This window comes from Crocodylus siamensis, chromosome 1 (genome assembly GCF_052110815.1).
Source record: "Crocodylus siamensis isolate JL-2025a chromosome 1, ASM5211081v1, whole genome shotgun sequence".
Lineage (NCBI taxonomy): Eukaryota > Metazoa > Chordata > Crocodylia > Crocodylidae > Crocodylus > Crocodylus siamensis.
The window spans coordinates 417,036,415-417,059,893 of NC_143395.1; the positions used below are offsets into that span (position 1 = coordinate 417,036,415).

The 23,479-nt window shown below is 57.9% G+C and overlaps 1 protein-coding gene across 2 annotated transcripts in view; it reads left to right on the forward strand.

Moving 5' to 3' along the window:
• Positions 1 to 15,779, forward strand: part of PLEKHB1 (pleckstrin homology domain containing B1) — a 36,563-nt gene extending 20,784 nt beyond the window's left edge. For both annotated transcript variants that reach the window (XM_090030792.1, XM_090030793.1), the window contains exons 6-7: positions 7,322 to 7,424; positions 11,288 to 15,779. In XM_090030792.1, the coding sequence (XP_089886918.1) occupies positions 7,322 to 7,424; positions 11,288 to 11,424 (240 nt within the window). In that variant the 3' untranslated portion in view covers positions 11,425 to 15,779. The remainder of the gene's footprint in view (positions 1 to 7,321; positions 7,425 to 11,287) is intronic.
• The last annotated feature ends 7,700 nt before the right edge of the window (positions 15,780 to 23,479 follow it).

The following is a 23,479-nucleotide window of genomic DNA, read 5'->3' on the forward strand; positions in this document are numbered from 1 at the left end:
TGCCAGGAACGTCAAACTTATGGCCAGATCCAGGCTACGGAGCGGTGTTGTGTGGCCTGCAGGGCTTGTAGAGGTGGTGGGATCCACCACTGAAATCTGGGGCACAGGGCCCTGCCAGCCACGTGTGAGGGCAAGCAATGCCTTCATTAGCTGCTGTGGTTCCCTGGTGCTGCTTTCCCTGCCACCACCACCACCAGGAGACACAACGGGGGCTGCTGCCTTTCTGGGCACAAGAATTTCCCCTCGAGTTCGAGGGCTGCTGACGCTGGGCGTCTGATCTCACTCTCGCGGACTCTTCCACTGAAGACGACCATCTGCGAGGCAGCAGCTACTGCAGCAGTTTTCAAGCTTTTGAGGCCACACACCCTTTTACCTGCACATCTCTGCACGATCAGCAAAATCTGTGCATGGCAATGCCACTGCTCACTGCGCATTGACCGATCAGCTCCACCGCCCTCGTTAAAATGTAGCCCTAGCTTGCATACCACTGGCTGAGACAGCTGGGGCTTCACCTCCACTGCTGCAGCTGTGCTGCCAAACGTTAGGCACATACAGCTGATACTGCGGGGAGGGGAAAGGCTCTTTTTCTGGTACAGTTCAGGCAGATTCAGAGCCTGAAATCAGCTCTATGGCAAAAGCACTTTGTCCACAATTTGAGTCTATGCAGCTGAGCTTTTAGCAGCATGGAAAGCCTGTGCCCTGGAGCTTTTAGCAGCATGGCACCCTGCTCCACCAGCAAAAATGTCTGGTGGGGAGCTGGCCTGGGAAGTAATTCAAAAGATCAAAGCCTGGAGCTGGAGGGAGCATGTGACCTGAGAAGGCTGCTGGGGGCCTTGGGAAAGACTAGAGCAGTATCAGGCAAGCAAAGGCTGCATCCCTTCCGCTGGCAGTTTGTGGCGAGTTTTAGGAAGAGAAAAGATGAGTGGGGTGGGGAGGGGGCATGGTTAAGCTTGGGGGCTCCAGCCCTCTGCTCTGTACTGTCTGCTGCACACCGTCGAGTGCCAGTGGAAAATCACACTGCCTGGTACGGCTGGGGGAGAAGAGCACCGTGACGCGCGCACGGAGAGTGCGCGCTCTCGCAACGCGGGCCTGACAGCCGTCCAGAAAGGCACGTTTCTCCGAGGAGCGAAAGCTGCTAATTGGGGATGGAATTAGCAGTGGCTTTTGGAGCTGACCTCCCCAAACCAACCCGCTAAGTGGATTTCTCTCCAAGGCGTGGCGGCAGCCTCCTTCCTCCTTGTTGCACCGGAGAATAAACTGGAGAAGGTCCTTTGTGAACGCGGGGGCTGGTGCCTCCCGCGGGGGCTCTGTAGTGCTTTGGCGGGGTGCGGGGGCCCTCCTGGGCTCTGCTTGCTTTCTCCTATTGTACAAGTGCCTTGCAAAAAAATCAAAGCACCAGCTAAAGCTAAGGGAGTTCGGGGGAAGAGCAGACCGTGCAAATAGGATGCACTTCCCCTGGCCTCGACCGAGGCGTCCGGGGAACGCGCCACGCTGCTGTCAGTAGATTTCGCGAAGCCACGAGGGACTGGCGAAAGCAAATCTAAGTGCCGGCTTTCCAAAGGGAAGTGGTGTGATCCTGGCAATTAGCGCAACTGGTTCTCTAGCCTGAGAAAAAGGCCGTGGGCCGTATCCTGGGGTCCTCCCAGTGTATGTACCTTGCCTGAAGAACAGTTGAGGAGGTATTTGGCACAGAAGCGTGGAGCCGGGATTTGAGCTCTGCTGCCTACTGCTCATCTGTGAATGAGCTCTCACAGATTCGCAGGTGACTAGGGGCTGGAAGGGGCCTCGCAAGACCATCGGGTCCTGCCCCCTGCACTAGGCAGGAAACGGGAGCTTTACTGTGGGCATCAGAGGGGCCATGGATGGGAGCGGGGCCCCGATCCTGCAAGGACTTAAATAGGAACGCTTGAAGTTTTCTCTTTCCTCTGCCTTGTATTTGCTCTGGGACCTTGGACAGATCCCCCCCTCCCCCCCCATAGTCCAGTTTCCTCTTTATAATATAGGGGTGCTGGTGGCCATCCCTCGTGGAAGCTGCAAGCAGTAGTGCCGCTGGGGCTTTCTGGAGATGCCGCGTGCATGATATAGCATCTTAGACGTCTTGTAAATGGAAGAGGGGAGAAGAGACCCTGGGTCACACAACATCTGAGGATTGCGGAAAGGTTTGTGCTCTGACGAAAAGCAGGGGAGGAGGAACCGGACGCCGCAAGGGTGCAGGCGCTGGAGTAGAGGGGTAGTTTCGGGAAGAGCAGGAGTCTGAAGCCCACGAGGAAGGCGGGCCCCGGATGTCTGCGATGGGAGCAGGGTGGTAGGAGGCAGGAGACCTGATATGAAGGAGGGAGGTCAGAGCAAGAGGCCAGGAATTAGGACCCACGTGCTTCATCCTGGTTTTGCCTGTGGCATCAAACGTCTGTGGCTCGGTTTCCCCTGCCCTGCAGCGGAGGACAAACTCTGCCTTGGGAAGGAGAGTGCGCTGCCACAGCGCCCCTGGCTCCTGGCTCTGCCCTCCGGCCCCAGGGCAGCACGAGTCGGGGTCAGCATGCCTTCCTCCCTCCCTACGTCTTCCTAGTAGGAGCCGGGCATGCCGGCAAGCACGTCGGATCGTGGCCAGTTACTGAGCTGCCAGAGGAGGCCAGGCCCTTCGTCTCCTGTTGTCTCCTAAGGAGGAAGATGCTCCCGACCTCACCCAACGGCAAGGAAGCAGCAGGGAGAGAACCGCTCCCCTGGACGTCTCCGCAGCCTCCTTCCCAGCCAGGCGAATCCCACCTCACCAGGGCCTCCGTCAGGCTCTCTGCCTCACAGCGAGGATTAAGTGACCGGACCAAGGCTGCACGGCAAGTCGTTGGCAGGAAACTCCCTGCTCCGCACCCGCACCCGCACGCAAGCCTCAAGCCGTCGGCCGTAATGTTTCTCATCCCCCGATAAGCTCCACCGCTTCTTCCTGTGCTGCAGCACCGAGGCAGAGGGTGCCAGGCCGGGTCTGCAGACACAGTCGGGCCTCTCTGCTGCTCTGCGACAGGAGGCCGAGCCTCCCCAGGAGCTACACGGCCCCTCAACAGCTGGAGGGAAGCTACTCGGCGTGCAAGAGATTTCTTGGGACAAGGAACAACAGAGCAGGAACCGGATGAAGGATACAGGCTAAAAGCCAAGGGAAGACACCAAGCAGAGGGCTCCAGCCGGCACGTCCTGCTCCACAGAGGCACCTAGGGAGTCACTGGACCCCATGGAGATGTGCAGATGCGGGGCAGGAAGGCAGCCCCACACTCAGGATCTCCTGCAAACACGGCAAGGTGCCCAACTCCCAAATGCCCAAAAGGATCTCAGCCAACCTGACCGCATGCTGGAGGATTTGGGGGCTTGTGGTCTCACCATTCCTCAAGGAGCTCCCTACTCCCTAGCCCACCTCGCTATGCCCATGCCCAGGCTCGCCCTCGGGAAGGGAGACGGCCTCATGTGCAAAACCCCGCCAGAAGGAAGCCGGAGCATGTCAGAGCCGGGGTGACAGCGAGAAGTTGAAGGCAAGAGCGGTGCAAATCTGAAGTGAATAAGCACGAGAGGCAGATAACCTTGGATTTGCCTACCCTCTCCCCCCTTGCTGTGCAGGCAGAGCCAGCCCTGGACCCCAAGCCGCTGGAGCGCTAATTGTGTATTGAGCGAGCGGAGTGAGAGAAGGAGATTACGACACACCGGCGACTGGGGCAAGGAGTCAGCGCCAGCTGGGAGGTTGATAAGCATTTTGATTTATGCTGCGCAAGGGGCTGCGAGGCAGGCGGCAGGCGAGGACTGTCCTCGTGCGGCCGCTCCAGCCCTGCCCTCGCAGTCCTCTCCGGCGCTGTCAAGGTCAGGCCTGCACGCACGCGGCCTTGTGAGAGGGAAGCCGGTTCGGGATCTGGATGGGGCCGGGGAGCCCGCTGAGAGGGGATGCTCTGCCCAGTTGGAGAAGGTGCCCTCGGCCCTAGGGAGGTCGTAAGCTGTGGCTCTGTCCTTTGCTTTGTGGCTGCTGGAGGGTGCATCGCAGCCGTCCCTCTGTGCAAAGCCAAGAAAGAAAGCGGCCACGGCTGGAGGGCTCTTTATGCAGCACGGAGATGAAAAGTCCAACTCCCGCTTCTCTCCGGCTGGCCCTTGCCCCTTCCCGCTCCGTGTCGGAGCCCGTCTGGCATCCCAGTGCCTCTGGCTCCTGCCCGCTCGTCTTGCGGAGAGGAGGTGGGGGTTGTCCCGTCCTCCGGCCTCTCTTTGTCCACCCTGACCTCTTCGAGTCAGCGCCGAGCAAGAGGCCGAGTTTTCAGCTGCCCCGTTAACGTGCGAAGCAGCTAATTAGGCCCTGTCCTGCTGGGCTGAGTGAAGGGATTTGGTTTCCCTCCAGCCGGGCAAGATAATGAAGCGTTGGATGCATCTCTCATCTGGGAGGTTGAAAGCCTGGCTGGATTGGGGCCCGGTGTCCAGGCCTTTTTAGCTGGGGATATGGAGTCTGTGTGCCTGGAGCGGAGCGCCGAGCTGTGCGGCGTTCCCCTGAGAGCGCGTGTGTAAAACACGCTCGGGACGGCAGCACACAGATTCCTTGTGGCGTGTTGTTCTGGGGGAAACGCGTGTCGTTACAGTCCGACAAGCAGGTGGCCGAGCCCCTGACCCCCATCGTTAAGGTCCTGCCAAGGCTGGGGGGGAAGGACAGAGCTTTTGCTCATGCAACAAATTTTGGAGCCTGTTTTCTCAGGTTCACTTTTGACCTGGTCTCCACTGCAAGGGGGTCCAATTCCCCACCGGCGGCTCCCTGCCAGGAGCAAAATGCTGGCAGTTGAACTGCACTTGGGGGAGGGCTGCCTGCCACCGCGTTCCCAAGCCAGGCTGAATTCGAAGGTCCCGACTCAGAGATGTGCACCAAGGAGGGCAAGGCCCCCAAATGCTTTCAAACCACAGTTTATCCCTCCCTTATTCCAAACCCAGTTCTGCCCCTGCCCAGGCCTCCGCACAAAGTAGAGCAGCCTTGGGGCTGCTGTAAGTTGAGGTGGGTTTCAGCAGGCCCCTGTGAGTTGCTCTGCTGGCCCAGCGTGCCTGGTGCTCAGAAGGCTTTAGCCCTACCCCGTCGCCAGCACATCCCAGCAAGCCCTGTGCCAGGGTCCGCATTGGACGTGCATTTGCTCAGCACATGTAGTATGTTCCTGTACAGCAGGGGTGCTCGAGCCCCGGCTCGTGGGCCAGCTCCGACCCAGGGAGTCATATCCTCCAACCCACCGGGCTCCCCACAGGTTTGGGAATTTGGTGGCAGGAGAGCAGCAGCAATTAATTCTGTCACCGCTCCCCCACCGCCACATTTCCACAAACCATATCAGGCCCAGCAATGGGATCTGGCCCGTGGACCAGCCTGCCATTGCTCATCTGGCCGAAAAGGTTGGTCACCCCTGCCCGTACAGCAACACAGGGACTGCAGCCAAGGCCAGGGTTGGGACTATAACCACGCTAAGAGAGCTCCATGTCCTACACCTGGCCTCAGACATTGTCACTGGCCTCCGTGGCCTGCATGTTAAGCAAAAGGCTACAAAGAAGCTTGGAGGAGCTCGATTAGTGCAATGGGTTTAGGCGGCCTCAGCCATGCTTGTCCTGTAAGGCTGGAGGACACCTGCTGCCAAGTGCTGCTTTAGGCGGGGCGGCTGGTAGACTCGGAGCCACTCTTTCACAGTCCGCCCGCCTGTTGCACAGGGACGCATCCCGTGGATGCCAGTGAGGTGCAGGTCCCAAGGGGCCGTGGGGAATGGACCCTTAGAGGTGGAGACCAGCTGGGCAGTGGGAGCAGTGCAGGCAGGCCTCAGGGGTCCTTCATCCCTTGCACGCATTTGGGCTCATTGGGCTGGGACTGGGACTCCTCTTGAAGCTCAGGGGTCTCGCTGTGCACAAGGACTCAGGCCTGCTTGCCCGGGTGCAATACATGACGAGCTGTGAAGTCGAACCCTTCTGGGCAGATAAGAGCCACCCCCTTCTGAGCACATGCTCCTGTTAGAGCTGTGGTGGGAGATCGGCACAGACCCCTAGTCCTGTCCTGGTTTTGCATCCTTGGCACATGGGTGTCTGTGCAGACTGCCAGCTCCGCTCTAGCTAAGCCACCTCGGTGAGCCCAGGGAGCGATTCTAGCAAGTGCAGCCCAGGAGGGACCTTGCCGGCATCAGACAGGCTAGCACCCCGGCCAGTCCACAGACAGGGCAAGCTCCCATCGGTGCCTTACTCCGTGGGTGCACCAGGCTGGGGGCTGAGTGCCCTGGCGCGGTGGGAAACAAAGTAGGGTCCAAACAGCCATAATGTTACGCTCTGTCCCAGCCCCCTCGCTCCACTCATTCCTCCGGGCCCAACATCGGTCCAGCTCAGACTGGCGCTCCTTCCCCCTGCCCCAACCACCGAGCGGACGGGGCACAGAGACATCCCAGTGAGCCCAGCCAGAATCGAACCCAGGCATCCCAATTCCTGCTGCTCATACCCGGCACAGCAAACACGTGGATTAGCCACCTTTTGGTGCCGGCTTTGCCGCAGCTCGGAAACGTAGGGAGCGGCTGTTCCCTTGCACCTGCAGTTGTAACCTAGCAAGGACCCCTCTGGCCGCTGTTTTTTGGGTGATGCCTTCATCCATTCACTGCTTCGGGATCCGATCTTACCCCCAGTAAATCTAACAGGGAATTGTGCCATAGGTTTCAGTGGAAATAGGACCAGATCCAGAGGCCCTTTTTTGGAGGGACACCTGCGCGTCAGTGCAACGAAGGACAGAAGTGTTTCCAGGGGCAGGAAACCCATTTCAAACTGGTTTAAGATCTCGGATCATTAAGAAGCTTCCTGAGCAGACTTAAAAATGACAGATAAATACAGGGTAATAGGAGGGGCAGAGCAGGGAGTTGCTGATCTGCACAAAAGCCAGTCCCACGCTCTCCGGAGGCCTCACCCCAGAAACCAGCAGCTCAGTAAAGACATGGAATCAGATTCCCAGGACAGGCCATGCACGAGAACGTAGGAAATAAATGCTCCATGGTCGCCGTTAACACTGCCTGGCTAATCGTGGTGGGAGAGGCAGTTTGTTAAACTGCACCCGGCTGAGGAGTCCAGCGATGCAGATGCAGTGTGCTGGGGGGTAGGCGTGCATGCACGCATGGGCACACGTGCTGCACACAGAAGTCATGGTCTAAGAAAGGGCCTTAGAGTCACTGGTTACCCCAAATTAACGTAACCTGCTGCAATGGCACGTTAGGAAAGGCATCAGGGCTCCCTGGCAGCCCAGCCAAGACAGAGCGCTGGAAGAAGAAGTCACCTTGGTGTCATTCCCAGTAGCAGTGCTGTCCTTCCCTCCTAGGTCCACGTCTACGACCCATATGATGACTATTACCAGACGGTGCCCCTGGATTCCCACCAGGCGATGTACATCAGATCGGGGTACTACGGCCACCAGTACGGAGGTACGTATGCTTCAGCACAGCTTTCTCCCCCTGGCTTTGATCACTAAGGGTCCAGATTTTGTGGGGGGACGGGCTTTGGCTACCAGGCGAGACGTAGGAGGTTGAAGATTACATGGAGGATGTGGAACGGATCCCAGACACCCTTGCTGTCTGCCTGTTGCATGATCCAGTTCCCATCTCTCGAAAGCAGTGTTGCCTACTCCGTACATCCTCAACTGAGGGATGATTTTGCTCACTTCTGTTCCCGGAGCCAAGAAGACGCTCAGTTCACTCTGGAGTGAAAGGGACTTGATTTTTGCAACAAGGTTGAATTCAATCCCTGACTTAGCTTACCCAGGAAAAGAGAAAAGATCATGTTGTTATGTGATACCCTTGCAGATACTGTGATAAAAAGGATTAGGTTATAGAGAATCCACATCCCTCTTATTTGGAGAAAAGCGAGAAATCAAGAGCGTCGCTCCCAAGTGCATGTCACTGCTGCAGCCCTCTGGCACTTTCTGGTGGTATTTACCTGCACAACCCATTTGAAAAGCATAATATTCCCTTTTCACCTGTTCCTGCATTGTAAGGGCTTGGGGCCTTTCATGGAGTTGGATGGTTGCTGTGTTGACACTTCCTGGACTGGACTTAGGGGAGACGGGCAACCAGATGGCCCCTTGTGGTGTTAATGCCACTTTATACATGATTTTTTATATGGCCTTTATATGCCTTATCTGCAGATTAAGGCATCTAATATGTGGCGAGGTGCCTAAATATTAAGAGTGAACCTAGAGAGACCGGCAGCTGTCAAGCCCCAAACTGGTTCTTCGTCCCATAAGAGGTAGTAGCAGCGCAGGCTTACCCCTCGCTAACCCAGCCCCTGGCCCAGAAGGAAGGGAAGAGGCATTTGCTCCACATAATCTGACCAGCTCTTCGCAGGCGTCTGCAGAGGCACTGCTTTGCAATGCAGACAGATGCCTGCTCGAGGCCGGGCTGGGACCCAGCCAGCTCGCTGCATGCAGGCCACTGGATGGGCAAGCAGCTGAGTGACCAGGAGCTTAGGATCCGAGGTCATGAGAGGAGCCTGCGGCTAGCAACTAGAGGCCAAGGATGGGAGGAGACGTCTCCCTGTCCTGGTTCAGCCTTGCCGGGCGTCTAACAAGCCAAAGCCCCTTGGTGCTCTGTGCTCAGCTCAGCTGGCCGCATCCCTGATGAGGGGATGACATCTGGCGGCACCGTTTCAGAACTGCAGCTGACGGGTGCTCAGTGCCAGGCTGTGGCGATTTGGCCTGTGCATGGCCAAATCCATCCCGACCAGCCCCAGCGCTTGCTGGGGGTCAGCACATGTGCAAACATGGGTCTTGCATCCCTGTGGGCCGGAGTGGGAGACAGGGTCTGCACTGGGACGCTGCAGAGGTGGGGGAGAAAATGGGAAAGGGGGCTAGTTGAAGGGACGTCCCAGTTTGGGGCGTTGGGTCTCCAGCCCCTTTCATCTGACACAATACTGCATCAAGACAGTAATGACTAATGAGTCCAGATCTCAGCATTAAACCTTCATGCTCCCGGGGAGCCTGACCCGAGCAGGCCATTTCCAGGCTTGCTCGCATTGTGGGGGAGCGGGGTCCCCAGCGGTGCTACAGGAATCTCAGAGAAGGGGGGCTGGAAGGGGCCTTAAGAGGTCACATCTAGTGCAACCCCCTGCCTGAGGCAGGGTCAATCCCATGCAAGCCACCCCATATAATCCATAATCTAAACTCTGCATCAGACACCATCAGCCCTGATGCAACACAGACCTAACACCTGAACCTGCCACTGGTAAAGCAGGGGGACCGTGGCAGCCAGCGTCTTGCAATGTTATTGATATATGCTCAAGAGATCCCACGTAGAGGCCGTGCCCCCACTACAGAGGAAGGCAAAACCCCCCCACAGTCTGTACCAACATGACAATAGGGGAACACTCATTCCTGACCCCAAATGTGGCGTTGGTCTGACCCTGAGCGGAGGGTCAAGACCCTCTAGCCAGGGCCCTCCAGGTTTGGTCCCAGCAGGAGCACTGGCACAGCCTGGCTTGCCTGCAGCCGACACCCAGTGCCTCCAAGGAAGGTTTAAAAGCATCTTGACATGTGGCAGACAAGGAGATGGGACCAGCAAAGCCCCGGGGCATGGCCCAATCCCCATAGTAGAGCATGGGCATCGCTACGCCTAGTGTCCGTCCAACCTCTTCTGGAGCACCCCCAGCGATGGAGAGCCCACACCCCCCCAAACGTCTATTCCACTGCCTCCCTATTCTTGCAGCGAAGAAGCATTTCCAGGTATCCGACCTGCACTTCCTTTGCTACAACTTCAAGCCCAAAGCTCACCGGCTTTGCCTCGCATGAGGCTGTGCAAGCTCATAGCCAAGAGCTCTGGTTCCCCCTGCGCTCACGGCTCGGGTACAGGTGCCTTTGTGCGATTTCACAGGCGGTTGGGCCCGAGGCCTGGCTCAGCAGAGCTGAACTCTTCTTGGCTAACTGGCCGTATTGAGGCACTTTGGAAGAAGGCCCCAGATTCCCCGTTACGAAAATGGCTTTGTGTGCAGGTTCATAAAAGCCAGGCAGGGCAATGCTTCCTAAGGGAGAGATATAAGTGTCTCTTCCCTCCTGTTAGCCTGCTTATAAATGTTCCTACCGCCTCCCCTTGGCCCAACCTGGAGAGGCCATGAAGTAGCTAGAGCCTGGACCTGGTTTTACCATGCGACCGTGGCCACCCTTGGTAAAGTCACTTTGCCTTTCTGTACCCATCAGACCCAATCACACTAGATCCCCTCTAGTCTTAAAAAAAGGTATCACAGAGACAGGCCCCCCCATAGACCAAATGTGTCCTAACACCACGTGGGGGAGATGGTTGTGTACCTGCCCGGGTCTGGTCTATGCGGGCGCGTCTACACGTCATCATGCTTTAGTTGCATGCTTTCGTGTCGCTGCCTGTCCTGCTCCGTGCACGCGGCGCGTGGGTAGATCTTGTTGCTACATCGCCGTAGTGGTGCACTATCCCCAGGGAGCGCGCCTCGCCGGTGACGTGCCTGCATTGCCCTGTGTCTACATTGCTGTGCGTCTACGTTGCCGTTGCCTTCCTCTGTAGCAGGGACCGTGGCCCTCTTCCTGGGATATCTTAAGTTTATATTATCAACCTTTTGCACAAGCAGGATGTCGGCAACTGTATTTCCCCGGTTTTACCTGTGGCAGGTTTGGGTGTGATGTCTTGCGTTGTGCTAGGGTTGATAGTACGTTTACTAAGAAGGTAGATTATGGACGCCTCTAGGATGGTTTGGATAGGGGTGATCCCGCCGGTCCTCTGGGCAGGAACCTCACTGCTCTAAGGGTTTTGTTGCTTTAAGTATCCGGCCACAAAGGAGAGACGAGCACGGCTTGCACTGCCGCACCACCACTGCTGTTTTGAGGCCAGCGCTGAGTACCGCACACGGCAACAGCCAAGCGGGCAGTGCCCCAGGAGGAGTTCCCGGCCCCCAATACAGGGATCACTGCAGAGACCCGGCCTTTCTGGACCCCCCTGCTCCCAGGTTGCCAGCTCCTGGAAGCAGTTGACCAACCAAGCCTCAACAAAGCCACCAGAGACCGTCCAAGAGTAGGTCACAAATGTCACTAGTCAGACAGGGGTCTTCATAGGAGCCCCCAGAAAGCCACTGTCTAGCACAGGGAAGCCAAGGTGCCTGCTCTGCCCAAGCCCATTGCAAGCCTAAGCGCATCTGCCAGGAACCGAGAGCTGGAGGGACCACGTTCGGAGGCAGAGCTCCCCTGCGATGGGCTGGAGGTGAGGGCGGGATCTTCCCCCCTTCTGCACTGTCCCCCCTGCTCATCCTGCATCTCTGTGTTTCTGCCCCTCAGCGCCCGGCGTGACTCACGTGATCGTCCGCGAGGACCCCTACCGCGTGTCGGGAGACCACATGGCTCTGGGGCTGCTGGCCGGGGCTGCCACGGGGGCTGCCCTGGGCTCCTTCATGTGGATGCCGTGCTGGTTCTGAGCCGAGGCGCTCCACCTGCGCGGGACCGGGCTGTCTCCAGGAGGCCGGCGGGCGCTGCCTGTAACGTAGATCCCTGTAAGGCTGCCCTCTCCCCCCGAGTAACTCTGCTGCACTTGGCTTGCCGTTCCCCACTAGGCACGCTGGCAACATAAATTGTCCTTTGCCTCCCAGGCCAGCGATCGTTTCGTTCCCCCAGCACACGTGACACTGCAGGGTCCAGGTGTCCCCAGCCCAGGCTGACCGAGGCAGGCTCTTCCCATCTGCACTCTTCTCCCAGGGAAGCAGCGTGGGCTCTTGTGCTTCCCAGCCTTTCCTTCTGCCCCAAAAGCGACAGCCCATCCTCGCCTCCAGCCTTCAGACCTCGGGCTTTCCCCTCCTGCCCCTGAGGGGCTTGAAGCAGAGATGGGGTTGCGTCTTCAGCGGGTCAGCTCCGTGGGAGGCAGTGGGGCGGTGACCGAGGGCCCGTTACACGCCGGCACTCACGAAGCAGCAAGCGCTCCCTCCGGGTCGGACGCCAGCCGCGGCCGGCATCAGTCTGAGTAGGAAGCCACGGCTCCGTGCCCAGAGCTCGAGCCTCCGTCTGGGGACACAACACGGGTCCCGTCTCACCGGGCGGGGGGCCAGGGGCTTGGTTGGAGGTGCCGCGCCTCTCGCTAGCCTGGCTCACAGCGAGCGGAGAGCAGGAGCCTTTGGCGAGCGTCACATAACACGCAACGCAGCCAAATCCTTCTGTGCCTCACATCTCCAGGGACGTGCGCGCCCCGTGTCACGCGCCCCTTGCATCAAACCTATTTTTTTTAAAAAAGTGACCTGCAGTACGACGGAGGCCCCCCGTCCTTCTTCGGCAGTGAAGCCCAGGGCTTGGCCTGCTGGCTAGCCTTTGGCCCTTACAGCACCGGACCCCCAAGCCTCATCAGGTGCTCCCTGAGCAGCTGGGGATAGCAAATGCTGTCCTGCCTTGCGGGGGACCCCAGAGGGGTCTTCCCATCCAGGCCCCTTCTCCGCCAGCAGGAAGGTCCTTGCAAGGAGGAAGACTCGGGAAAGGCGCAGGCTTCTGCCGCACTGCAGCTTCACAGGCCGGTGACCCTGTTCAGGTGCCACCAAGGCTTTGTCCTGCTGTGGCCCTTCCTTACAATCAGGGCCGCTGCTTGGGTGAGGGTGGCTTGCAGGCACCAGCCTCTTTGATCGAAATGGGGGGTGGCGGATGTTGAGGTGGTGACAGGGAGCAGGCGGCAGTCGAGGCTGCCCGTGCCGCGTCACCCGGGCCCTCCTCCACCCGTGCACTTGGGTGGCCTTGCAGTAAGAGGGGACCTCATGGCGGCTCCTTCGTGGGGATCGCCCGTGGGTATAAGAGGACCCCAGGGTGCAAGACCGCTACCCCGCAGTAGAGCAGAGGGGTGAGAGTGAGTGCCAGACATCACAGATTGGTGCGAGTGTGTGTATATAGACGTGTATGAGAAAGAGCGATCACAGACTGTTTAACTAGCACAATATCATCATTTTTGGACAGTTGGCAGTAGAGCTCACATGATGGAGGTCTCGGCCTCCGGGCAAAGGCGGCACAACAGGGGCACGGTGTGCTTGAGGAGGGGTATCTGACCAGGTAGAAACACCCACGCCACGCGTGGGCAAAGAGGGCGCAGCAAAAGCCGTAAGGTCACCTGGACTTGGTCACGCCTGTGCTTCTCCTGAACGGTTTCCCGCCGTGGCTTCTTGCTGAGGATTTCCCAAGTTTAAAAAGACAAAGTGTTTAAAGAGGGCAAGGCAGGCCAGACTGACTCGGGGTCCAGCTCTCCTGTACTTCCCATGTGCTCTGACAAAGCTACAACACAAAGCTGCATTTTCCGTGGTTCTCAAGGACGGCACAAGAAGACGGCCCCGGAAAAGCATGAGCATCCCCAGGCGTGACCCAAAATGATTATAAAGGAAGGGGTCAGGCTACCTAATGGCGGGGTGGAGAGGGAAGGGGGCTCACTCTGCTTCTCCTGTCACCTGGCTTCTCCCCTTGTGCTGCCTGAGCAGATTTCATAGATTTCACAGATTTCATAGATATCAGGGCTGGAAGGGACCTCGGGAGATCAGAGTCCAGCCCCCTGCCCAAAGGGCAGCAAGTCAGCTGGGGTCATAGGATCCCAGTAAGATAAGCATCCAATTTACTCTTGAAGGTGTTCAATGTAGGTGCTTGAACCACCTCCGCTGGCAGACTGCTCCAGACCTTGGGGGCTCGGACAGTAAAGAAATTCTTCCTTATGTCCAGCCTGAAACGGGCTTGCAGGAGTTTGTGACCGTTCGACCTCGTCATCCCTTGGGGCGCTCTGGTGAACAGACGTTCCCCCAGATCCTGGTGGTCACCCCTGAGAAACTTATAGGTGGCCATCAGATCACCCCTGAGCCTGCGCTTTTCCAGGCTAAAGAGTCCCGTGGCTCTCAGCCTGTCAGCGTAAGATCTGTTTTCCTGACCTCTGATCATGTGCGTGGCTCTCCTCTGGACTCTCTCAAGCTTCTCCACATCCTTGTTGAATTGTGGAGCCCAAAACTGGGCGCAGTACTTGCACTTCCACGCTGTAGCACCCAACTCCGCAGAGCCAAGGGCCTGATGCAGCCCCCCGGCGCGTGGGAGGAGCGGAGGAGGAAGAGGGGACAGAGTAAGTAGCAGGGGCCGGCAGGATGCCTTCCCTGTGCCCCCAGTCAGGGGGAGGGGGCGCCCAGGGAGGGACCGCAGCTCACCCGCCACCACGTCGCATTTCAAGAGGCAGGTGCGCCGCACATGGCAGAGGTGGGGGCTGGAAGGCCTGACACCACGTACTTTCCTCCACCTCTTACCCCCTCCGCGGGCAGGAAGAGGAGGTGTTTACACCCCTTGGGGTTTCCAGGACCCCGCTGCACGTGAGCTCCCGCTCCATCAGGGCTGATACGCCCCGAGTCTGGGCATCGCCCCAAGGGCCCAACCCCCTTGGAGTTATTTCTTGTGTCAGCTCCTACAAGGCTATCGGGGATCATCTGGGCTGGATGTCTGCCACCCCCCAGCAGCTCCGGGGACTTCAGAGCAGCCGCTCTGGGTTTGCACCACCTTCTCCGTCTCCGTGGGGGAAGAGGCATCTCCCAGCAGCAACACACTGTAGCATTCACCTGGTGGTAGGTCTTTTCCCAGAAGAGGATGGGCGGCACCGTTTACACGGTTCAGCAAGTGATTTCCTTATGTGCAAGTCAGGCAGGTCCGCCTACGCCAGCAGACAGGGTTAGAGCGAGGAGAAGCAGTCTTAGCCATTGCACGCTCGTTTTAGGAGAGACAGAGGCACGTACCATGGTGGCGCAGGAACGCCGTCAGCATGACGGACGTGAGTGAACATCACACCTCCTCGTCTGTCCCTGAGAGCCTAGACCGGGGCGGGCAATTATTTCGGGCGGAGGGCCGCTTACTGAGTTTTGGCAAGCCATCGAGGGCCGCATGACAGGCAGCCCGGGGCAGATAAATATTAATTTTCTAATTTTTTTAGGGGACCCGCGGGCCGGATAGACTGGCCTGGCATGCCGGATCCGGCCCGCGGGCTGCATTTTGCTCTCCCCTGGCCTAGATGATTGAAGGCACGCCTGCCCACAGCGGGTTGGCAGAGCAAAGGACAAGGTTCATTTCTACTGCGACCTGCACAGTTTGGGAGGGGAGGAAAAGGAGGAAAGGCTTCCCCTTCTCCTCCGGAGCAGGGTCTGGGGGGAGCCAACGTGGGCTCCCAGAGGCTGGCTGGGCCACGGTCCGGGCCGAGGACCCCGCCATGGACGTGGCATCGGGGGCGGAGGAGGGAGCAGCCAGTGCCCGCGAGCATCACGTAAAATGGGCCCCGGTGCAGCAACGCCCTGCCGGCCTCAACCCCGAGCAAGGCCGACGCGGGGGCGTCTCCAGCTCGGTACCCCACCCTCCAGAGGCACAAAGGCCCTAAAACATATAGACCGCGGCCTCGTCAAGTCAGTTTGACTCTGGGGAGCTACAGATTGTGGGGGACACCTACCAGCGACTCAGACCGACTGAAACAGGAGTTTTGCTTTCTCTCTCCCACCTTTCTGTTTGCTGTTGCTAGGAAATTTAGCCAGCCTTTCTGTCCAGCTGTATCTTGACCCACTTTGGTTCACCCCTCATGGGTACAGTCGCTTTCCTTAATAGGAGATCGTAGCATCCCCTTAACGCCAAGACACTGGTGTTTTCTTGCTACATCCTTTTCTCTCTTTTTTTTTCTTTTTTGTGTGTGTGCATGTGTGTGTCGCAGGGCAGAGTTCTGCATTGCCGTCACTGTAAATTCACTAAATTTGTGTATATTTTGGAGAACAAAGGCTATTTAAAAAAAAATCTAATAAAGGTGACTCTTCGCTACATGTTGTGGAGTGTGTGGCTTCCTTTCCTGCGTCAGGTCTGAGTGAGCATGGCACCATTAGGAGTTTCCAGCGAGTAGCGTGAATTCAAGATTAGATTCAAGGTTCAAGATAGACTCATAGTTTCATAGCTGGTCGGGTCAGAGGGGACCTGAGCAGATCATCAAGTCCGACCCCCTGCCCTGGCAGGAAAGAGTACGGGGGTCAAACGACCCCGGCAAGGTGATTGTCCAGCCTCGTCTTAAAGCCCCCCAGGGTAGGAGCCAGCACCACTTCTCTTGGAAGTTGGGTCCAGACCCTAGCCGCCCTGACCGTGACGTAGCACCTCCTGATGTCTAGCCTAAACCTGCCCTCTGCCAGCTTGTGACCGCTATTCCTGGTCACTCCTGGCGGTGCTCGGGGGAACAGGGACTGCCCCAGTGCCTGCTGGTCCCTTCTGACTAGTTTATAACAGGCCACTAGATCCCCTCAGCCTTCTCTTGTGGAGGCTGAACAGGTTCAGGTCCCGTCGCCTCTCCTCATAGGGCCTGCCCTGCTGCCCCCGACCATGCGAGTGGCCTCCTCTGGCCCCTCTCCATGCTGTCCACATCCCTCTTGAAGTGTGGCGCCCAGACCTGGACGCAGTACTCCAGCTGCAGCCTGACCAGTGCCGCATAGAGGGGGAGGATCACCTCCTTGGACCTGCTCGAGATGCATCCGTGGATGCAGGACAAGGTGCGGTCGGCCTTCCTGACCGCGTCCCCACACTGCCGGCCCTTGTTCATCTTGGAGTCAGTTATGACTCCAAGATCCTTTTCTGCCTCTGCCCTGACGAGAAGGGAGTTCCCAGCCTGCAGGTATGGTGCCGGTTGTTCCTCCCCAGGTGCAGCACCTTGCACTTGTCGGTGTTGAATCCCATCCTGTTCTCGTCCGCCCACCCTTGTAGCCTGTCTAGATGTGATTGCAGCCTATTCCTCCCTTCTAGCATGCCCACATCCCCCCACGTCTTAGTGTCATCAGCAAATTTGAGCAGGGTGCTATTTACCCCCCGTCCAAGTCGCTGATGAAGATGTTGAACAGTGCGGGCCGGAGGACCGAGCCCTGGGGGCCCCACTGCCCACGTCCCTCCAGGCCGAACATGACCCGTCCCCCACCGCTCTCTGGGTGCGGCCCTCCGGCCCGTTGGCGACACATCTGACTGTGTGGGGGTCGACACCACAGCCCCCAGTTTCTTAATGAGAACGGGGTGAGAGACAGTGTCGAAGGCCTGCCGACAGTCCAGGAAGACGATGTCCACTGCTCCCCCTGCGTCTAAGGATTTGGTGACCTGGTCGTAGAGGCCGCCGGGTTGGTCTGACAGGACCTGCCACTGATGAACCCGTGTTGGTTGCCCCTAAGCATGATCTCCCCCGCTCGCCCCTCGTGGACATGCACCAGGATAACTCTCTCAAAAAGCTTGCCCAGGATGGAGGTAAGACTGACTGGCCTATAGTTCCCGGGTCCTCCTTCCTCCCCTTTTTGAAGATGGGAACCACACTGGCCCTCTTCCAGTCCTCTGGCCCCACACCAGAGCCCCACGAGCGCTCGTACAGCCGTGCCGGGGGTCCCGCAACGACCTCAGCCGATTCCCTCAGCACTCGGGGGCGGAGATCGTCCGGACCCGCTGATTTGAACACGTCCCGTCCCTCCAGACGCTCCCTGACTAGATCCGCCCTGACCCTGGGCCTGGGTGCGCCTCCCCGGGGCCTGAGGGGGCCGGTGGGGGGCTGACCCAGTCCCTGCTCAGGAAAATGGAGGCAAAGAAGTTGTTAAATATGTTGGCTGTGTCATCTGGTGTGACGACCAAATTTCCTAGCCTGTCTAGGGAAGGAGATCTTGGAACGGACTTCCTCCCCACCGCAGCGTCGTTCATAGCTGAACACCAGGTTAACGGAGGTGCTTATTGTCTTGAGCCTCTCAGGCTTGAACTTCTTGGGTGCTATTTCCACCAACTAGTTACCGATGCAAACCAACGTTGAAAGCCCTGTAAGGAGCAGGGTAATGGCACTGCCTGAGTCCAGCTGCTCAGGATGAGCTGGTAAAAGACACCTTTCTGCGAGGTGGAAGGGGTTGAAGCTACTGGTAGAGCGCTTTGAAGATGCCTCTGAGACTCTGGAGAGGAGGAAACACACAGCTGCCTCCTCAGAGACCCCCCCCATACCTGCTTGTGGTGAACGGGGCAAATCTCTACCTGTCCTCAGCACAGCGTGGTGCTTCAATGAGTGTCCAGCCTCCCTCCCCGGAGACAGCACCATCTGCAATTCATGCTCTGCTCCGCTGCCCCTAGCTTCCATCCAGGACCTGCCGTATCCTCAGTCCTTCTAGGCAACCCTACCCCTCTCCTGCCCTTATATTGCAGGTGAAGTCATAGATTCATAGATATTAGGGTTGGAAGAGACCTCAACAGATCATCGAGTCCGACCCCCTGCCCAGGCAGGAAGGAGCACTGGGATGGGATGGCCCCAGCCAGATGCCCATCCAGTCTTCTTGTGAAGACCCCCACGGTAGGGGAGAGCACCACCTCCCTTGGGAGCCCATTCCACATTTTGGCCCCCTTAGTGGCCAAATGACTATCTCCACTACCTCTTCCAAGAGCTCCAGTTGTCCACGTTAACAGAAGAGCCTGCTGCCTTGCTCCGCTTGCTCACCCATCAGCTGGAGGGTGAGGGCAGAGAAGCCAGAGGCTCCCAGGGTCATGAATAAAGGGCAAAGGTTGTGATCCCCACCCCGGACTTCCTCACATTGCTCAACCAGGGGATCAGAGAGTGGGTTTAGAAGGTAAGAGAAACTCAGCACGCCTTTCAAGCGTGCCTCTCAGCCCTAGGGCAGTGGGTCTCAACCTTTCCAGCCTCAAGGACCCCGTAGAAAATGCCAGATCTCACTTGCTTTTTGACAACAGAAAAATAAGAGTGCGATTCGCATCACAAGGCAGAAGCTCTCATCTTGAGAACCATGTTTGTGCACCTAACAGTGTGCAGCACCCTTGAAAAAGGATCTCAAGGCACCCCGGGGTGCCACATCACCCTGATTGTGAATCACTGCCCTGGAGTTTTAACTCCGGCAAGGCCCAGGATGAGAATAACATTTAAACACGTGCTTGACGGGGAGTAGATGCTCCAGTCCTATTGGCTTCACTGGGACGCAGGTACAGACCATCCTGCCAGCTAGCCAGGCTTTCCTACCAAATCCAACATGCAGTTTGGAAGTGGAAGCGATTCTTCTGCTCCGTTCAGCACCGGTGGGGTCCCACATTTCCAAAGAGGTGCGGACAGACTGGAAAGAGTCCAGCACAGAGCAACAAAAAAAAATGATTAGGGGCCTGGAAGGCAAGACTTAGGAGGCCGGGCTGAAAGAAGTAGGGCTTGGATGCTGCATCCAGGCCCAATCCTCTGTGCTGAGGACCAGCCTTGCCTCCCCGAGGGTCTCAGTGGGCACCCTAGCCTGCCCTCACCCCCACCGCCCTTGGAGGCCACCGGGGCGGTACACGCCCTTCTGCCACGGCCAGTGGCTCAGCATGTGGCTGAGCTGATGTGAGCAAGCAGCAGTACACCGAGCCCGGCAGGGATGGGGGTGGCTGGGACGACAGCCCCGCCTCACTGCTCTCCCAGGCAGCCACCGGCCGTGGCTTCTCTGCCGTGTGCAGGAAGCGACGTGCCACTAGATGGCATCCCACGAACGAGGAACCAGGCCGAACACAGCTCCCAGCAGCCAGCGCTGCAAAAGAGCCAGCACCCCGGTGCACCCCTCTCCGCGCCCCCTTCCAGGGGCAGGGTGCCATGCTGCCGGCAGATGGTGCAGGGGACGTGAAGGACACAGTCACGGATGGTGGGAGCCCACCGGTTCCTGCTGCTTCCACTCCTCTCCAAACCCTGAGGAAGTCCGGGGGGTCCACGACAAGGCCAGAGGGGGTGGGGAAGAGGGACAGGGTGTCTTCCTGCAGTGCTTTCACACCCAACGTGCCCCCGTGCTGTAGGTGTGCAACACGCAGCGGCCAGGCCACGCAGCCGGGGGCTTGTGTGTTGTGATTGGGGGTGATGGTGAAAGTGGCTGCCGCCTCTTGCAAAAACATGCACCGTGGACTCTGTGTGGAGCAGAGGATGCTGCAGGCTTCCCAAGCCCGCCAAAACCCCCTGGCCAGCCTGGCTCCCGTTCCTCCCACTGCCCATCCTCGTGCAGGATGAAGGGGCACTGAGAGGCAGCACATGTCCCCCCATTCCCTCCCCCCAAGAGCTGGTAAAGACACAGAGAAGGAATTAGAGGCATGAGTGAGGCTAAGGGACCCTGCTGCAGAGCTGGAGGAGAGAGCGGGGCTGCGGAGAACGGGGAGACCCAGATCACGGTGCCAAAAAGCTCCCGAGGACGCTCTCTTCCCCTGCATCCTCTCCCGGGGAGGTGCAAGCAGGACCAGCATCACAAGCTCAGCCATGCAGCCCCCACTTTGCCCCCGACTCCTCGAGCAGAACCACCAAGCATTTGGGCTCCCTGAAATTCCTTGGAAGCCCTCAAAAAGCAATTAGGGAAGTCCTACATAGTAGTTTCTAGGGTCGGAAGGGACCTGAGTAGATCATCTAGTCCAACCCCCTGCCATGGCAGGAAAGAGTACTGGGGTCATATGACCCCAGCAAGGTGTTCATCCAGCCTCCTCTTAAACCCCGCCAGGGTAGGAGCCTGCACCACTTCTCTTGGAAGCTGGTTCCAGGCCCTAGCCGCCCTGACCGTGAAGTAGCGCCTCCTGATGTCTAACCTAAACCTACCCTCTGCCAGCTTGTGACCGTGTTGGTTGCCCCTAAGCATGCAGTCCCCTCCTGGCCCCTCCTGGATGCGTGCCAGCATAATTTTCTCGAACAGCTTGCCTAGGATCGACGTAAGACTAACTGGCCTATAATTTCCCGGGTCCTCCTTCCTCCCCTTTTTGAAGATGGGAACCACGATGGCCCTCTTCCAGTCCTCTGGCACCACACCAGAGCCCCACGAGTGCTCGTACAGCCGTGCCGGGGTCCTGCAATGACCTCGGCCAATTCCTTTAGAACTCTAGGGTGGAGATCATCCGGGCCGGCTGACTTGAATACGTCCAGCCCCTCCAGAAGCTCCCTAACTAGTTCCTCGCTAACCCATGGCCCAGGTGTGCCTCCCCCGGGGCCCGAGGGGGGCCCAGCACGGAGGTGGCTGTTCTGGTCCCTACTTAGGAAGACGGAGGCAAAGAAATCGTTAAACATGTTAGCTTTGCCATCTGGTGTGACAACCAAGTTTCCCATCGCGTCCTGCAAGGGCCCCACATTACCCGGGACCTTCTTTTTACTTCCTATGTATTTAAAAAAAGGACTTCTTATTGTCCTTAATCTGGGAAGCTAGCCCCAGTTCCATCTCTGCCTTGGCCTTCCTAACTGCTCCCCTACATCCCCGAGCAACTGCAGAATAGTCCTCCCCAGTGATGACCCCTTCTTTCCGCTGGGTATAAGCCTCCTTTTTAGCTAGGAGACATTCCCGGATGCTTTTGGTGAGCCACGGAGGCTTGTGTGCTCTCCTGCTCCCTTTGATCCTCATTGGGATTACCTCCCTTTGGGCTTGGAGGATCATCTCCTTAAGGAGCGACCACTCACCTTGGACACCTGGCTCCCCTCCCCTCCGGGACCTCAGCGCATCCCCAACTATCCTCCTTAGTTTGTTGAAGTTTGCCCTCCTAAAGTCTAGGGCTGCTGCCTTGCTGCAGGCCTTTGCCACCTTGCGCTGGATGGTGAATCCCAGCAGGCGATGATCACTGTCGCCCAGGTGGTCCTCCTCTGGCGTACATGGACATAAGCCCAGAGAGAGCCCGACGATGCCTTATTCTGGGATTATATTGGCACAGCTAGCTAATCCGTGCCACTTCAGACACGTGCCAGGGGGTACCAGTGAATGATGGGGGCACCGCCATTGGGGTACCGGTGCACCATGCCCCCCACCCCGGCGGTCCCATCCTTCAGTGCATCAGAGACCCCGAACGGGAGCGCTCCATAATGACCCTGCTTCTCCTTGCGGGTGTAGCAGCAATAACAGCAGCGCGAGGGAACCGGTCCCACTGAGGTCAGGGCAGTGAGCCCATCATTACAAGGCAGAGCCAGTCCTCCATGGTGAAAGGCTCCCGGCACAGAGCAGACATCAAGCAAACCTCCCAGCACCACTGGGAGATGGAGGCAGTAATGCCTCCCTACCTCCAGGCTGGGAAGCCGAGGCACAGAGATTAGGTCTGGGCTTTCCAGTCAGCCGCTGCTTGAGCAAGCAATTTGAATGCATGAATTGACTGTGCACATAGGCCTCTAAGATTAACTTTTGCTTGCTTGATGGCAGCTACCTCCTAGCTTTACTTTAGGTTCAAAATAGATTTGCCGCCGGGCAGCATGGCAGCACCCTTGCCCACACCTGTGGCTCGAGCCATTTTATTTATGGCTGCACTGGGACTGATACAGCAACCTGGGCTGCCTTGATTTTTCTGGGCGCCTTACCTGGCCCCTTGTGAACGGGCCCAGAGCGCTTGCCCCAGGGCAGGAGGAGCCAGCAGTGGAGCCGGGCAAGCGCAGCTCAGGTCCCTGACTCCCAGTGCCTTTCTCCGCCCTCCAGCCAGCTCCCCGAGCTGGGCCAGGCCTAGTGGGAAGGCAAAGAGAGTAACTGGGAAGAAAACGGTGACCACCACCCAGCGCTTGCATGGTGCATTTCAGCAACAGCCTGCAAAGCCCCCTTTTTTGTAGGTGGGGAAACTGAGGCACAGACTGTCAGATCTTCCTGACCCAGATCTGGTGTCTGGTCTGACCCTGAGTGGAAAAGCAAGACCCTCTAGTCAGGGACCTCCTATATTTTAAATACTGGCAGAAGGGAAGTGAACCGTAATGGGAAGCCCCCAGCCACAGCTGTAGCCATCTCAGTGTCACAGAGGAAAGCAAAATTACCCCCCTATCCCCAACACACACCCTGAGAGGCTTGTAGCCTTCACCGGGGGAGGAAAATCCCAGCCAGGCCTTTACAAGTGACCAGCAAAAGCCCTGAAGCTCGGGACTGCCAGACCCCACCTGTGCTGTAAGCATCGCCTCTGAACCCTGCCACGGGGACTGCAAGCACTTGGATCCACATCTCGCACGTGGCACACAAGTGATCACTGCGTTTTTCCTTAATGACATGTCCTGCTTCCCTGCCTTCTCTTGCCTCCCTTAAACACCCCCAAAGACTTCGACCTGTCCCCTTAGCCCCCTCCAAGACCCTCCTCGTTCACGAGGATCTCCCCTTTTCTCTGCAGTGTTTTCTCCGTGGGGTTCATCCAATTGCATTTACTGCAGAGCACTGCTCTGGGTTATAACACCGTCCTCCTGAGGGCTTACCACCCCTCCCAGCTCAGCGTCACTCCCTAATTTTATAGGCGTCATCTCTGCTCCATCCTCCAAGTCATTCGGGAACAGATGACCACATTTTCCAGCCTGCCACACACCCCCTCAAATAAGACACTTGCCTTGCCTGTGAAAGGCAGAAGGTAGAAAACCCAGATTTTCCCAGCGTCGTGGCCCAGGGACGCAATGCTGCAAGGGGGCTGCCAACATCTTTTGGCAACAGCAAGCGGGAAGGATGGAGCCCAACGCTAATCGCGTTGCAGCCACTCTCAAATGGGCAAGAGGTTTTGGCTGCCAAAAACTGCTGCCAATTTGAGAGT